At 33.8% G+C, this 15,578-nt stretch overlaps 3 protein-coding genes across 3 annotated transcripts in view; 1 reads left to right on the top strand and 2 right to left on the bottom strand.

Annotated features, from left to right (window-relative positions):
* The window catches only part of LOC119831046 (protein transport protein Sec24A), a 16,614-nt gene extending 12,143 nt beyond the window's left edge, over window positions 1–4,471 (top strand). Inside the window, exons 12-16 of the mRNA XM_038354272.1 lie at window positions 724–834; window positions 1,428–1,612; window positions 1,930–2,129; window positions 3,016–3,252; window positions 3,684–4,471. Of these exons, the coding sequence (XP_038210200.1) occupies window positions 724–834; window positions 1,428–1,612; window positions 1,930–2,129; window positions 3,016–3,252; window positions 3,684–3,795 (845 nt within the window). The 3' untranslated portion in view covers window positions 3,796–4,471. The remainder of the gene's footprint in view (window positions 1–723; window positions 835–1,427; window positions 1,613–1,929; window positions 2,130–3,015; window positions 3,253–3,683) is intronic.
* A 1,796-nt stretch (window positions 4,472–6,267) lies between these two features.
* LOC119831241 (UPF0728 protein C10orf53 homolog) lies at window positions 6,268–10,124 on the bottom strand. Its single transcript, XM_038354532.1, has 4 exons — window positions 10,089–10,124; window positions 9,307–9,406; window positions 8,230–8,315; window positions 6,268–6,516 (listed from the first exon to the last, which is right to left on the bottom strand). Exons 1-4 carry the CDS (start codon window positions 10,122–10,124, stop codon window positions 6,292–6,294), a joined length of 447 nt encoding a protein of 148 aa, XP_038210460.1. The 3' UTR covers window positions 6,268–6,291.
* Window positions 10,125–10,353: 229 nt separating this feature from the next.
* LOC119831043 (cytochrome P450 6a2-like) lies at window positions 10,354–14,377 on the bottom strand. The gene is made up of 2 exons (XM_038354268.1): window positions 12,968–14,377; window positions 10,354–10,609 (listed from the first exon to the last, which is right to left on the bottom strand). Exons 1-2 carry the CDS (start codon window positions 14,319–14,321, stop codon window positions 10,437–10,439), a joined length of 1,527 nt encoding a protein of 508 aa, XP_038210196.1. The 5' UTR covers window positions 14,322–14,377; the 3' UTR covers window positions 10,354–10,436.
* Window positions 14,378–15,578: the final 1,201 nt, after the last annotated feature.

Here is a 15,578-nt window from a genome sequence, read left to right as displayed (position 1 = left end):
ATTTTATAATTATTGCTTTAAATATGATACTGCCACGACCACCGAACACTGAAATGAACATAACATAAGAATACATTTAAACTATTGGTGGTCTTAACGTTTTTTTCTACTATTCTATAAAATTTTGTAATTACAGGGGCATATCAATCCATACGTTCCACGGCAACTTCTTCGTGCGTTCCACCGACCTGCTCTCGTTACCCAACGTGTCACCAGATGCAGGTTTTGGCATGCAGCTGGCCATCGACGAGTCGCTGGGAGACCTGCAACACGCTTGCTTCCAGGCTGCGCTGCTCTATACAAGTAGTAAGGGTGAGTACACCCCCCACCTACTAAAAATGTCTTTGTAAACATCTGACTAGTGAATTTATTGAGTGAGAAGTTCATATTTACCAAAAGTAAGGGTAGGTGCACACAAAAAATATTCGTGAGACAGATCCACTAGAGTACTGATTCGATGTCTTTGTTCGAATCCCAATATATTACCAGATGTAGACTTCGTCATGTAGCTGGCTATCGATGAACCGATGGAAGGCCTGCATCATGCCTGCAATAAGCTGAGCTCATCTTTATCAGTAGCAAGGTGGTATACCAAATCGGGGAGGATTCCTCTCCCTCCCTTCCGCTATTATCAAACTATGTAATTCTAGTACAGTCTAGTATAAATAAAAAACATGCTTATCTAGAACTTAGGTTGCCTAATTATTGAAAACGTTTTTACAGGTGAGAGAAGGATACGCGTGCACACGATGGCCATACCGATAGCGAACACGTTACCCGACGTGTTGCACGCCGCTGACCAGCACTGCATCGTGGGACTGCTTAGCAAAATGGGTACAATTACTGTTATTTATATTCCCAATAGGAATAAATATGAAAACGTGCCTAGTTGTACTTAAAATTGGGACTTTTTTGTTAGTTCTGATTTAACAATTATTACTACAAATTGTCTTTTCAAAGTTCAATTCGGTTTGTGAGGCGTGTATGTAATGCTGTATTTTTTTTATTTTTTATGAACGGCGTACGTACGTTCGATCAAGCATAGATAGTTTGGTTGTTTAATCAAACACTAAATACACGGATTGGTTAATGGTTTTTGACAAGTTTTATAGCTTAATTTCTGTATAAAATAATATATTATAATAGTTTAAAAAAACTAAAAAACACGCTTTTATCATATTTTGCAAATTGAAAAATGGAATAATTTTATCAAATTAGTGTATTGTCATCGGTCCTCAATAACACTACAAAGTTTGAACGAAATCTGGCCGTTTAAAAGTGGGTCAAAATCGCGCCCAAAGAAGTCGGTTACAAACAAACATACAGGTGAAGCTAATAAAAAGCGTGTAAAAAGAAAGTCAACATTGTTCCCATTGATCCAATGTATTCCCATATATTGACACAACCGTGTTGCATGGTGTCGGCAGCGGTGGACCGGTGCGTGTCGGCGTCGATGGCGGAGGCGCGCGAGGCGCTGATGACGGTGGCCGTGGACGTGCTCGGCGCGGCGCGGCTCGCGCACTCGCTGCCCGCCGGCCCCGCCGCGCCCGCGCTCTTCGCGCCGCGCGCGCTGCGCCTGCTGCCGCTCTACCTGCTCGCGCTGCTCAAGACGGTACCCCGTGTTGCTCTACTGCTGCTTATGTTGCGCTATGTAGAGCCATAACCCAAGTCAATAGTGTAGTGTCACTCTACCCGCTCGCATAACTATAAGATAAGCTGTGCGCCTGATGTGCTGTATACTTGCTTTTTAATACATACATCAAAATAACGTAAATGTATAATCTAACCAACTGGAATTTATTTTGATTTTTGAAGTGATAACTTCTTCGTTACGCAACTCTTTACGTTGCCCGTCTGTCTGGCTTGCCATATATATACGGTCAAATGAGCGTCTCGAAAACAAAACGTTGAATAATATTTTAATTGCAGAAAGCGCTCCGCACCGGCACGTCGACCCGGCTGGACGAGCGCGTCGCGGCGATGTGCGAGCTCAAGTGCCTGCCGCTGGCGCAGCTGCTGCGGCTCGTGTACCCCGACCTGTACCCCATACACACGCTCGCGCAATACGTGCAGCGCGACGACGACGAGCAGCTGCCCCACCCGCCGCGCATGCAGCTCACGTCCGAGAGGTGACGCTCGCTCTACACCTCTAATCATACAGACGCTTTATACTGAGACGCGCCTTTTGTGCTGACTCCACCACTCAGACTTTATGCATTCTACACACCGCTGCACTGCATGCTCTATAATTATTTTTAAGGTTTACACACCTCTTTACCCCCGACTCTACCACTGAATACAATTTACACACAACATGTCAAAGTACGCCTCTATCGTTGTCTCTACAACTATCTATACATTAACGCTGTCACGTTTACTGTCAGATCTATAACTCTAGTTATACTTGAAATCCTTAAGCGATACAACGCAATATATTGAATACTGGCTGCGCCCCGCAGTTTCATCCGCGTCAGTCCGTATCCCGTAGGAATATCGGGATAAAAAGTTGCCTATATGTTATTCCAGTTGTCCAGCTAGCTACAAGCAAATTTAATTGCAATCGATTCAGTAGTTTTTGCGTGAAAGAGCAACAAACATAAACACATCCTTACAAAACTTTCGCATTTATAATATTAGCAGGAAATAGGATAGTAGGATTAGTAGGATTCGTAACGTTTTTCGGTATACTACACTTCGTATGGTACACAATCTTGTGTACCATTTGCGAGATATATAAGATTACACAATATTACATTACACAAACAGCTGGTGTACTTTGAACCCGTACTTGTCGGGGTCATTGAAGACCTTGACTCGACGAACTTAATTGCACGATACAGACTTAGGACTCTGCACGCAACATGTAGTTGTGATTTTCAAAATTGCAAATCATACTGACGGCATACATTTTTTCTAGAAATCAGATGAAACTCCACGGAATTTTTCCATACCAAGAAATTACCTTGTTGTATGCAAACACATAGTACTAAAATAACTTTTAACAATATGTTCTAGGATCAATCTGAACGGCGCCTATCTCTTAGACGACGGTGAAACAATGATGATATATGTTTGCAACGCGGTTAGCCCCGCTTTCCTCTCAGAGGTGTTTGGCGTAACGGCATTCTCGCAACTACCCGACGAAGCTATGAGCATACCTAAGTTGGAGAATGATGGTAACGAGCTATTACACGCGTTTATAGAGAAGCTCAATGACGATCGCCCATACCCGTCTAATATTGTTGTATTCAGGTATGTAATGCTGAATGGTTTTGTTTGATATATGTGGAAGATTAGTATAAAAATGCTCATATGAATTTGAACATTCTAACACAGTGAAACATATGTGTATAAACACATTGTTATTAATGTTACCTTTGACAAAACCACAACAACAAAAGGTACCTGCTTTTGGCACAACTGTGTCACACTGTTGTATTGTGATTATATGCAAATTTTAACTAATGGTCTCCCATCATGTTATCTATTAAATTATAATAAATATTTTTTTCTTTTTGCTAGGCATTGTCTTTATTTACCATGTGCCAATACACACTTATTTAAAACCTATTATTTAATAAATTTAATTATTTATTTATTATAAAACTTATTATGTATGTGTATATAATATTAAACACTCTAAAGTTAATAAAATACCCTAAACCTACCCTTTATATTCACAGAGATAACTCGCCAACACGATCGCGTTTCACCGAACGACTCATAGAGGACAGAGTTGAGTCCGCATTCTCATACTATGAGTTCTTGCAACACATCAAGACGCAAGTGAAATAATCTAGTGTGACAGTGAATAAACAGTGTGTGTTATATGGACCTATAGTGAAATGTGTGTTGTGATTTGGTGGCATCAAGTTTTTATTATATGTATTGAGATGGTAAGTTTTTGATAACGGCTACAAATGTATAATCAAACTTAGGTTTATGAAATACATACATTTGTAATTTTAATCTCTGCATTCTGCAAATGTTTTGCATTTTTCCATCAATTTTGTAAAACAAACTGCTCATGTTTAATTTTGGGTTATAAATGATATTGATGGAAAATTTATATATTTAATCAGCTGTTAGACTGTGAAAGCGTAATAGATAAATCAATTTTATCTATCACACTTTTATAGCGTAACAGCTGTGTCCCAGCAATGTTCAAGTGAAATTTGCTTTGAAACAATATAATCTAATTAATTGTTATTGTTTAGAAAGAGGGGTATCACATGCAATAATTGAGCTAATTATAATATTTATTAAACAACAATATATATTTTAATGTGTGATGAAATGTGAAGTTGGTTACAACTACCCCCATACCATATGAAAACCATAACCGCTCTAGCAAGAGCGACATAACAAAAGAGACAATAGGGAAGATTAATTGCTTAATGTTATTGTTCTTTAATCTGGTGTAAAGTTTTTATGAACAAAATGCAGAAAAAATTTAAGTTTGTTAAGGTTTTATATTAAAAACTTGATGTATGCCAGTCAAGATTAAATGATTCTGAGTTGGCAGAGTTAACTATATATAAACATAAAGACTCCTTAGTTTGTAAAATGCCCTTTATACATAAATTAAAAAAAGGGAATAGACTGGGTATTAGATAGGTATCGAATTTTAACATGTGACTGTCTTTATTTTAGCAATAGAAATGTTATTTAGAAAAATTTACATACCTGGATATCAAAAATTAGGGACCTTTTAGTTTTAAAGTTTTGGTGTTTTGAAACATTCTATAAACTTAATATTGAGATAAATAAATACACAATTCTAAAAAAATATGAATCGTTGTTTATTCAATTTGGGATGTGTTCGGGAAAATCACTCATTTTAGTATACACAATTGAACAACATGATGTATATTTTCATGTATCTAATAATTTAAACTTGTTATCATTCACCTTTGAATAACCAGCTCGGTCTATTCTCTTGTATTGAAAAATATTGGAATGTATTTGATTTGTTTATAATTGTTTTATGAAATGCGCTTAACAATTTCAAAAGATAATGATTTGATCGCAGCTCATGTAAATTTCATGGTGATAAATTATGTATGTGTTTGGGTTATTTGTTATAATTTATTTATTTTTAAATTGTACTTTCAAAAATCGAATGAATATTTGCTAGGATTATCTATACATGTGATTTTTTTAAACCACAGATAATCTATGAGTTCTTTCCAATATAGTTGTTTAAATGGTAATTTTAATGGAGTATTCCTTGTAAATTTATTATCATGTTACAGTTTAGGTTATTGTTAATTAGGGGGTCTCTCAGCCTGAATCTGTAGCAGTTAAAGTTGATATTTAAGTGTATTTAGTAATCATATAAATTGGCTGTTTTAGAATTGTCATGTACAGTATTGGTCGACAGACGCCCTAATACACTGTTCGTATATTATAATACTTATGAGTATGGATATTTTATCTTAGAGGTGGAATATATTGTACAGATTTAATGCCCTACCTAATAAATGGTCTATTTATATAAAATTTTCTTTTATTTAATTCTTATATAATGTAATAATTGCATACTGGGACAAAATATGTTCATCTTGTATTAAAGAAACATTAAAAGTAACTAGTACACCTTAGAGTAGGCTTTCCAGTTCTATCCTTCAAATCCGTTGTCAATCCTTTCCTTATCCTTTACTCCTTAAAGAGGCAACGCATTTATAGCAATCGCTTACAATCAGGCGAAACATCAGCTCAGTTCCCAGCTATTACATAAAAATAGTAACTCATACGTTGACAATGTTTTGAAGCGTTTACGTCTGCTGGTGTCGTTAGTTGCCCATAATATTATCTTATCCAAGTGTGTCGAGGCTCGAGACCGACAAGATTCAAGAATTAACGTTTGTCGTGCTAACAAGATAATAAGTAGATAACAACGTTACCTACGGGCATAATTAGACGGCAAATATTTTTAGCGATTTGCACTTATGCTAATTAAATTCCTTTTTTTTCTGGTTTCCTTGATAGAGCATTTCTAGATACCACAAAAAATAACAATGCTCTTCATTGAAATTATGATAATTATTGCAATAAAAATATAGTTAAAATGCAATTTCTTGTTATTGTTGTTTTTATTCGTCGTTTGAATTTCTTTGAAAATACATCGAACATCCATTTGTAAATTCACAACTGACCCATAACAGACAACATCCCACAACTAAATCAATCAACTTTCAAAGTATAAGTAAAGAAGGTTGGTTAAAACTAAAATGTATCTTAAATAAATGAGGCTAAAACTCAAAGTAATATAGTATATTCATTAAAAAATCATTTCACATTCAAATTGTCATCAAGTGCAAAAGGCCAATAGTCTTTTGGCGCGAACTCGCTTCTAAATACAGATTCGTCAATATGAGCCCATAACCACATATAACTGCGAGCTCGAAGGAACTTTCCAGATGATTCGACGACTGCGTTGATTGCACGTCGGCACACGGGATCCTGCTCTGAGGGCGTGTTGAAACAGAGATTTTTCATATTGCATCTGAATACCTTAAATATGGATGGAGTATTAATTCATTAACATTGTTAAGGTACCTACAAGAAGGCTTTAAACAATTTTTCGTATTTGTCGGTACGGAATATTCCGTAATAATAAAAATTCAAATTTCCGAAAAATACCTTTTTTATCGTCAGTAGGCTGTCATTTTATAATTTCCGGCGATTTCAACTACGTGTATGAGTCAACTTTATTATAAATATCTGATGTAGGTACATACAATGTTAATTAATCAACCGTTTAAATAAAAACAAGGTTATCTTTAATAATGAGTATCTGTTCTAATAATCAACAATATAATAAATAAATCATAATTACGTATCCATTGTGTTGAACTGTAATATTTTTGGTTAAAGCCATACCATTTTTTTACGGTATAGCTAAATCGAAGCATTTTGAGTAAAATATCATCGTTGATATTACAATATAGACATGGTATTATTTAATCTGTATGTATTGTGTATATGTTTATTTTATGACAAATGAAATTTCCTGACAATAATTTGCAGAGTGCGCACTTTAAATTAACTGAACTATAAATAATACCACAGATAACATAAAACTGTACTAGTCATAAGGCGTAAGGTCTGTAATCGACTTTACGTCTCTACAAATGTTCATGGGCGGTGGTAGCGCTTACCATCAGGCGTCCCAATAGCTCCATTGCCGATTGTGAAATAAAAAAAAAAAAAAAAAAAATAAAAAAAAAAATAAAAAAAAGTCATAATACTGTGACTTGATAATATCTAAACGTTCACATTCTCTACATTACATTGTTGTGTTTACTTTTAGTGTGTAGTTATAGTATATTTATCTTAGAAAATAACGTTTTATATCTACATATGATAACGTTATGTGATTTCTGCAAACTATATTTTCAGCCTTCACAATAATCATAACAATTATCGTCAAATTACGATTGCATAAATAATATGAAATATGCTTTAATAAAAATCTAATGATGCTTAATATATATTCTTTAAATGTTACAGACATTATTCTGAAATAGCTACTTTAGCGTCAATATGTAGTTAAAAAAACTGAAAAAAAAAACATACAGATGAACACAGAACGGGAAGTTGGTTAAAAAATAAGTTTAAAGATAGAAGATATAAGAGAAGAAGAAGAATTAACTAAACTGTCTCACTACAGAATATACTTAAGGATATTATTTAATGCTGGGGATCCTAATCAGAGAATTAAGATAAACCCATGAAATTATTGTACCGTCCTTGTTAATTTGATACGATGATAATTTTTTACTATGGGTGTGAATTGGGACAGCTCACACCGGGAAAGTACTACACCTCCACAGAAAACCGGCGTGAAATAGTAGCATGCAACTGTGTTTCATTTGATGAGTGGGGGAGCCAGAGGCCTGTTTCCGTTTCCTCAGACTTCCCAGTCCATTCCTACTTTTAGACGTCAATATTTTCGCAGAGGCGCTTTCTCTGCGCATGTTAATGGCGGTGGTGATCGCTTACCATAAGGCGAACCTCCAACAAAAAATACCTTAGTGTATATAGTATGAATTAAATCTGTTCGCAAAAAGCGGGTCGAAATCGAATTTAAAGAAATCCATTACATACAAACATACAGGTAAAGCGTGTTAAAAAGTACTGTAGCATATGTTATTTTCCTTTAATATGAGGCTGTTTGTTAATAAGGTTGAGATTTTTGTAAAAAAAAACAAAAAGCGATAATACCTCATGGCCGCACATTTCTAGCATGCAATAGTTCACGAAGTCCACTGGAATCAAGTCCACACGAAATCCCAACGTTTGCAGGTGTTCTATTTAAAATACAGTATTTGTAATTTTTTATAAATTTTGTCATTTTTTAAATAGTAGATACATATTTTTAAAATTGTCCAGTTCAGGAAATGAAAAGTTTATTTCATCCATATTTCAATCATGACATTGAGCACAACACACTCTATCTTATAATATTATCGTCGTGGATTTTTCTAGAGCGTGGTCTAGGTACATTTAAATATCTATGAAGTGTAGAGTACGTAATATTTTAATATAATATATAGAACAGACTTCAAATTCATTAACAGTGACAATAATATATTCGCAGCAATTTTAAATATATGAAAACTACGCATTATTTAACTTAGCTATGCCAATCTAATAACAATGACTGAGATTATTGTACTTACGATGATAACCAAATGAAATCTATTCTATCTTTTATGGTATAGACAAGGTATTATGTTATGCATGCATTACACGGCGCAATTAATGACGCGTGTATACATACCATACTCATCTATAAAATCTTACATTCGATTGACAGAATTGTGAATATAAAAGGTGTAGATAACGACAGGATAAACTGCTTATTGTGAATATTAAAAATATCGAGGAATTTCTCAAGTTTGCTATATTCGTAAACGACAGTTAAATGTTTATACAAATAAATATACATATTTCGTTAAAACGTTTATTAGGTATTTCATATACTAAGACCTGTGAGCTTATATGATAAAAGCATGTTTATTTGTTTGTCTTTCTTGCACGTCGCAACGTGGGTTTTTAAATTATTTTTGTGGTAAAAACTAAAAAGTAGGCTAGAGTGAGATGTCTCCATATAAAGGTATGCAAGTTACATTTCAATATATCATTCCCAAAGGAATTACCATTGACTACGTTAGTTCATTATGAAATAAATCATATTAATACCTCTACATAATCCTAAATTGCATATAAATATAAACCTTAAATAACCAGTCGACAAATTATATTCACTTTTTGTTTGTTCGTATATTAATATCGTACCTCTGAGGCCTCGCAGTTTTTGTGGTTTATGTGACAATGTGAAAAATGTATCACAGGGTCCGTAATATATACGCACATATTGCATTGAAATAAAATATTTCTATGTAAATTTTTATAAAAAGGTTTAGAAAAAAACTATAAAATCGCTTTATGGCGAAATGGTTTTGATAGATGTCATGTTTCGTAGATAACTATGCAGCTTACAATACAAAATAGATAAAAATAATATGCATAGATAAAAACAAATAGTAAATGAGTTTATATGATTTATATATAAAAAGGGAATTGATGAATTTAAGCTGAAATATGTTTTTTTAATATACTGTGATTTATATTATATAAAATGAAAAGCCAAATGCGTCGCTGAGCGTAAATCTTGAGAACGGGTTGAGCAATTCGGCAACCATTTTTTTAACGTTTATTTTAAGGTACACAGAAGGTTCTTATGGAAAGATATAACGTATCGCGGGTGAAGCCGGGTGCTGATCGTACATAAATTTTAATGGCCAAATACCTGTTAATAAAGTAAAAACAGTATTTTACTTTGCGACGTGAAAGAAAGACAAACAAACACGTTTTCGCATTTACAATATATTTATTTTTGAAACTATACTACATAGATATATTGTTGTAGTGTTTGAAGGATATCATTATGGTTTTATCAGTTAATTAGCTGTCGTTACCAGTTCGCTATTTTTATTTCAAAGATTGGACGTTATTTAGACACTTAATCATTTTTCTACTTTAAGCCTTATAAAGCTGTAGAAGGTTCTTTATTTTACCCTTGTAGGTGACCTTTGAGTGGCGAAGAAAATCATATTCAATCATTATTTATTTGCCTTGAATGTACTTATTTGTACATTTGACTTGAGTTATGAAAAATATAATTATTAACATTTTGGGAAGGATAATGCAGCGGTATTTCATAAATTAGATTTTTAATCTAGAAACTATAGTTATCGTTATCTAACGTAGGTATTTAACGTTGAGGAAACGAAAATAAAAGATAAAAAACCTGATAAATTAAAACTATTTATTACCTTTAACATTATAAACAAAAATACATGTTCAACGCAAATCTAATTATATTCTTAATATTTAAAATTATGATAAAACAGTTTTAAAAATATTTATTTATTTCTTAAGGTTAATTTAAGAGGTATTCCCCCCTTTACTCCTTGCACGACATTCATCCATGGGTTGACAGGTAGTTCCCTTGGAGTATTCTCTGCAGGTTCAACGGAAAATCTTTGCAGAATAGCTGCGAGGCCTGCCAAAGACTGCATCTGGCCTAAACGCGCACCTAGAAAAATAAATTAAATTGGCAAACACATTCTTATAACCTACCTAAGGGTTACCGCCATCTCTCATATTTATTTATTTTATTTTACTTATTTATACAAATAACAAAGACTCATTTTGTTAGTAACAATTAATTCTTAAAAACTATGTTAGTATGCAGTACTATGTTATGTGTCTTATATTACTTTGTCTTTTGATTTGAATTTTTGACGCCTGATTGTTATTTCGTCAAATCAGGGAATGGATAAAACTTTGGAATTCGTTCGCTCTTTCGAAATTGTAAGCAGAAATAAAACAACATTCTTTCAAAGCTCACGGTACGAATTAGATAGAATAATTAGTAAGTTGTAAAAAGTGGCTATAGGCCCCCTTGGACACTTTCGTGAAAACATTCTTACAAAAGATTCGCTTATGTAGGGACAAAAGCATTTATGAGTGACCAGCGCTATACGTGATTGGTGAACACAGTGTTCAAATTATTGTAAATAATATGTAATATTCAAAGTAGAGTTTTAGTTTCTTAGATAGTTTAAAGAAATCGGAAAGCCCTATCATATGCGTTCCTAATTATTATTCGTGAGGTAATTTATTGAATATTAATCATTCGTTTGAACACCAAGGCACAATCCGAATGAAAGCGCAACGTTTAATCTCGTGGTGAATCTCGCTGTTAGCCAGAAGGGCTACTACATCTTCGCACGGACTCGTGGGTGAACTGAAGGTTCATCCTGGTAGCGACACGCTCACGGGCGTCCCCCTTGCCGGGAATCGCAAACCTCGGCCTGGGCTGCCGCATGAATGGAAGGGGCCGGAAGGGCCGTACTCAGTCGGGCGCTCGTGCTTCGTCGTTTTATAGGATAAGATGGCTAAACGAGTTTTGAAAACTTATGAAAAGCGACATCAGTATATTAACTGACAATTATTCATTCAATAGAGTGATGAAACACAATTAATATCCCACAATTAATTCAACAGCAGAATTTATATTTCATATCCACAAACAACACCTAATAATATGTTATAATATGCGCAAGTGTTACAGAATCTCAGATAATAAAAGTATTTTGAAGACGCAGTCACTTGAAAATATTACGCAATACATAATTACATCAAATTATTCTATACGTGTATGATTTATGTGGAAGTTATATCAAGGATGGTTCAAGGTTACAAGGCTTTATAAGTGTTTGAAAATCTTTATAAACAAATTGCAATTGTATCAAAATGACGGAGCAAATATTTAAATATGAAAGACGAAGAAACGATTCTAAGTCTTATGCTCTCTTACATAAGCACGAAAACGCACGAACGACTCAGACTGAGGAACTTGTTTCTTGATACTATGTATATTCAATGATTTAATTACACATTTTATGTGGCTGAAATTTACTTTTTTTTGGATTGTGTAGATAATTACATATTACATAATTTGTGGGGAAGTATTAATATACAATGAACGTGACAATCAATACTTATTTAACATGTGGCGTGTATGTGTATATTTTTATATATATTTTATACGCTTCATGTCTTTTTGATAATTTCGTCTTACAAGAATAATTAGTTTTATTAATATTTGAACGTAATTTTATGTAAATATGCATAATTGAAATCGGGTCAGGGTCTTCATTAAACCTAACTACGTTATGTGATACCATAACTACGCAGTGTGTATAATTCTATAGTAATTCGTGACCATAAATACCTAGTATGAACGTAATATTATCATTGAATTATTGTTTAAAGTTTACATATATTTATAAATTATCATGTTGGACTAAACAGGCATCGACCCATTATTGTCCTTTGCTTATCGTATGTCCATTGACAAACTTTACCTAGTCCTTTCTTTGTTTATTTACTTATTATTGCTTGAATCAACATAAAAGAATTATTATAGTGTTTAAATTATTCAATTCATCATTAAATGTCTTTGAATCGGTTTATATTCTATTGAGTATTTTACATGTGGGAGATGCACGTGGGTTAACACTAATCCGCCTATGTGCAATTTGATTGTATTTTTGTACAATGAAGTGTTTTATTATTTTCAATTATAATAATATTATGTTTATACGTATTTGATCATCTCTGACAACCAAAGCCAAACCACAGATAACATAATACTATACAACCAAACTAAGGTCAACGACCTAAAAAAATATATATATTTTTATTTTAAGCAATACTGAATTGCATCTAATTGAATTGAATTTTGCCTACAATTCGTGTGTTCAGGCTAGACCTAAAATTACACAGCCACATACATAAATACACACATATATACGCTTGAAAAATTACCCTCCTTAAATATTAATCGGACAAAAATTAACAACTAAATTGTTGATTATTAACTCACCGATACAGTTCCTAGGACCAGAACCGAACGGCAAATATGTGAATTTGTTAAGTTCTTTAACTTCCGCTGCGAATCTTTCCGGCCAAAACTCATTAGGTTTATCGAAGTATTTTGCATCATTTTGAATTGCTTGTATCGGAATAATCACTCTGACACCAGGATCTATTGTAATTCCTAACTGCGAGATGGTATAACTTTTAGTGCAAACGCGATTCAATATTCCCAACGAAGGGAACAATCTCATTCCCTCTTTGAATGCCATATCTAAAAGCGTCATTTCAGCGATAGCGTCATAACAAAGTTTATTGTTATGTTTCGATAGTACTTGATCGATTTCATTCTGAATTTTGACCTGAATGTCTGGATTGAACGCGAGCTGATGCAGTGTGAAACTCGTGGCCGAGGAAGAAGTTTCGAAACCAGCGGCGAAGAAAACAAATACTTGGGCAACAAGAACTGAGATGTCCATGTCAAGCTCCGCGGGTTTTGGAGAACCATTCTCATCGAAGTTTTCAATAGATTCCCCATGAATTTTACTCTTCTCCGACAACTCCAACAGAAGATCTATAAAATCGTGTCTGCCTGACGGTTTATAATTCCTCTGTTCAAAGATAGATACAACAATATTAGTTATAGCTTCTTCTATATCCTTATCCGAAACATACAATTTGCTTCCTAGTTTCGGAAACAATTCCCAAAGGCCTAACACAAGAATGCTGCGTAAAGATCGCGTAAACATTTTTTTCCCTAAAGCTCGAAATGCGGAATGGTCGTTGTTAATGCTGTCCATTTCAATTCCGAAACCGCAGGCCCCAATGAATTCTGTCGTAAACCGTGCCATCAATTCTCTAACGTCACAGTTTCCGCCATTCTTCACCGCATTATCACCTGCAACGTGCAGTTTCTCTGCACAATTAATAATTAAAGGAAACATGGCCTTTAGTTTGGCCGTAGTGAAAGCCGGAGTCAATCTTTGACGCAATAATTTCCACGCATCTCCTTCGATATGAAACAAACTTTTCGATAGAGTTTCTTTATCATGATTTTTTCCGATACCTCTCATATAAAAGTGACTGAAATCGACATTAAGAATGTCCCGAGCGATGTCCAAGTCGCGTATGAATAGTTCCGGTCCCGAACCTCTGTAGTAGCCGACTACTTTCTCGTTCGGATATTTATTGTACAATTCCATAGATATTTGTGTTAAACTTTTGTATCCGAAAAGATTATTGAAATGATTTCCAAATATCGGCAAAGGCGGGTCATGTTTCACGTTTCTTTTACTCCAGTATCGATAACTTTGCGTTGCATATAAAAAGGCAACCGCGATGAATAATAACACGAATAAAAACATAATTGGACCGGTCAGCCTCGAGGCTGGTATTATACTGCAGGTTTCTCGCTTATGTTCATTCTGTCTCTACAGATAACTTGCGATCACAGATTGAATAATGTCGCAGTAAAATAATACGATTCGCCGTATGAAATAACGCCTTTTATAATTTCATGATTAAGTAACTAAGCAAATCTTTATTTAATAATAATTTCAGCGTTATTCAATAATTAATCCACTTTTATAGTTAGTACTTTAAGTAAGATTATATTTCTTTTTACTCTCGTTTTGGTGTTAGACTTTGTTACTGATTGAAAATAATTTTAAATGAAATGTTGCGTAATATGATATAAAATCATATTACAAACATTTTTTATGAAATGAAATGGAAATTTGTTCCTGAACATTTTTGCGAAATCAGTATTCGGCTCAAGTTTTTGGCCATGATTTATTTGAGTCTATATTCGTGTAAAGGTCATACTTACAAAGTGTTTATATCATTATATTTTAAGTGTCAGTACATTTTTATTATAAAATTAAACATAATTCTCTTTTATGATTAAATGTAAACCCTATTCCTACACAAACATGGTTTTAATACCAAATGTTACGGGTCTTAATTTTTCAACGGTTTGCGATCTCGAAAGTTCCATTATAATCTAGCGATTTTTATAATCTTACGGTGACATAGATAATACGTAGTTAGATGAAAATACAATAATTTTTTTGTTCGTTTATCTGGTCTCGAACCCCATGATACAACCTGATATGGCTGAGCTACCACTGTTTCGAATCATATTATGTTGATACGAGATATTAACACGTACTTAAAACATTTAAATAACCTTGATCAATGATATTTATTTTTATTTTTAACTGTACGCTCGTCCCGGCTCCGCCCGGATATAAAGATTCCTCTTTTATCTCATGGGTGCATTTCATCGTGATAAAAAGTCCAAAGATAAAAGTATCCTATCACCCAACTCAGCTCATACCCTGTCTATATACCAAATTTCATCAAAATCCGCTGAGTAGTTTCAGCGTGATTGACGGACAAACATCCAAACAAACAAACTTTCAAAATTATAATATTGGTGTGATATTAAAGGGCTTAACGATAAATTCATTAAAATTATAATTATATCACGCGGCCCGTGTTCATTAAAGTTACAAGGTAAGACAACAACTATTTGAAACCTAGGTAACATTAGAAATTCACACAAATGAATTGATTCGTCTTTAAACATCTGTTTTGTCATATCAATGCCAAACAAATAT

The sequence above is a fragment of the Zerene cesonia genome, chromosome 13, assembly GCF_012273895.1.
Source record: "Zerene cesonia ecotype Mississippi chromosome 13, Zerene_cesonia_1.1, whole genome shotgun sequence".
Taxonomy (NCBI): Eukaryota; Metazoa; Arthropoda; class Insecta; order Lepidoptera; family Pieridae; genus Zerene; species Zerene cesonia.
The sequence above is the reverse complement of the archived record's forward strand: the minus strand, read 5'-3'. Positions and strand labels throughout refer to the sequence as shown.

Excerpts from the sequence above, each read along its gene's own strand:
- LOC119831043 (XM_038354268.1), bottom strand. The coding sequence starts at position 14,321 with ATGTTTTTATTCGTGTTATTATTCATCGCGGTTGCCTTTTTATATGCA. Across the intron at positions 10,610-12,967 it reads TGGTCCTAGGAACTGTATCG|GTGCGCGTTTAGGCCAGATG; the intron begins GTGAGTTAATAA and ends TTATTTTTCTAG.
- LOC119831241 (XM_038354532.1), bottom strand. The coding sequence starts at position 10,124 with ATGATTTTCTTCGCCACTCAAAGGTCACCTACAAGG. Across the intron at positions 9,407-10,088 it reads CTCAAAGGTCACCTACAAGG|AAATATTTTATTTCAATGCA; the intron begins GTAAAATAAAGA and ends AAATTTACATAG. Across the intron at positions 8,316-9,306 it reads AAAACTGCGAGGCCTCAGAG|AACACCTGCAAACGTTGGGA; the intron begins GTACGATATTAA and ends TATTTTAAATAG.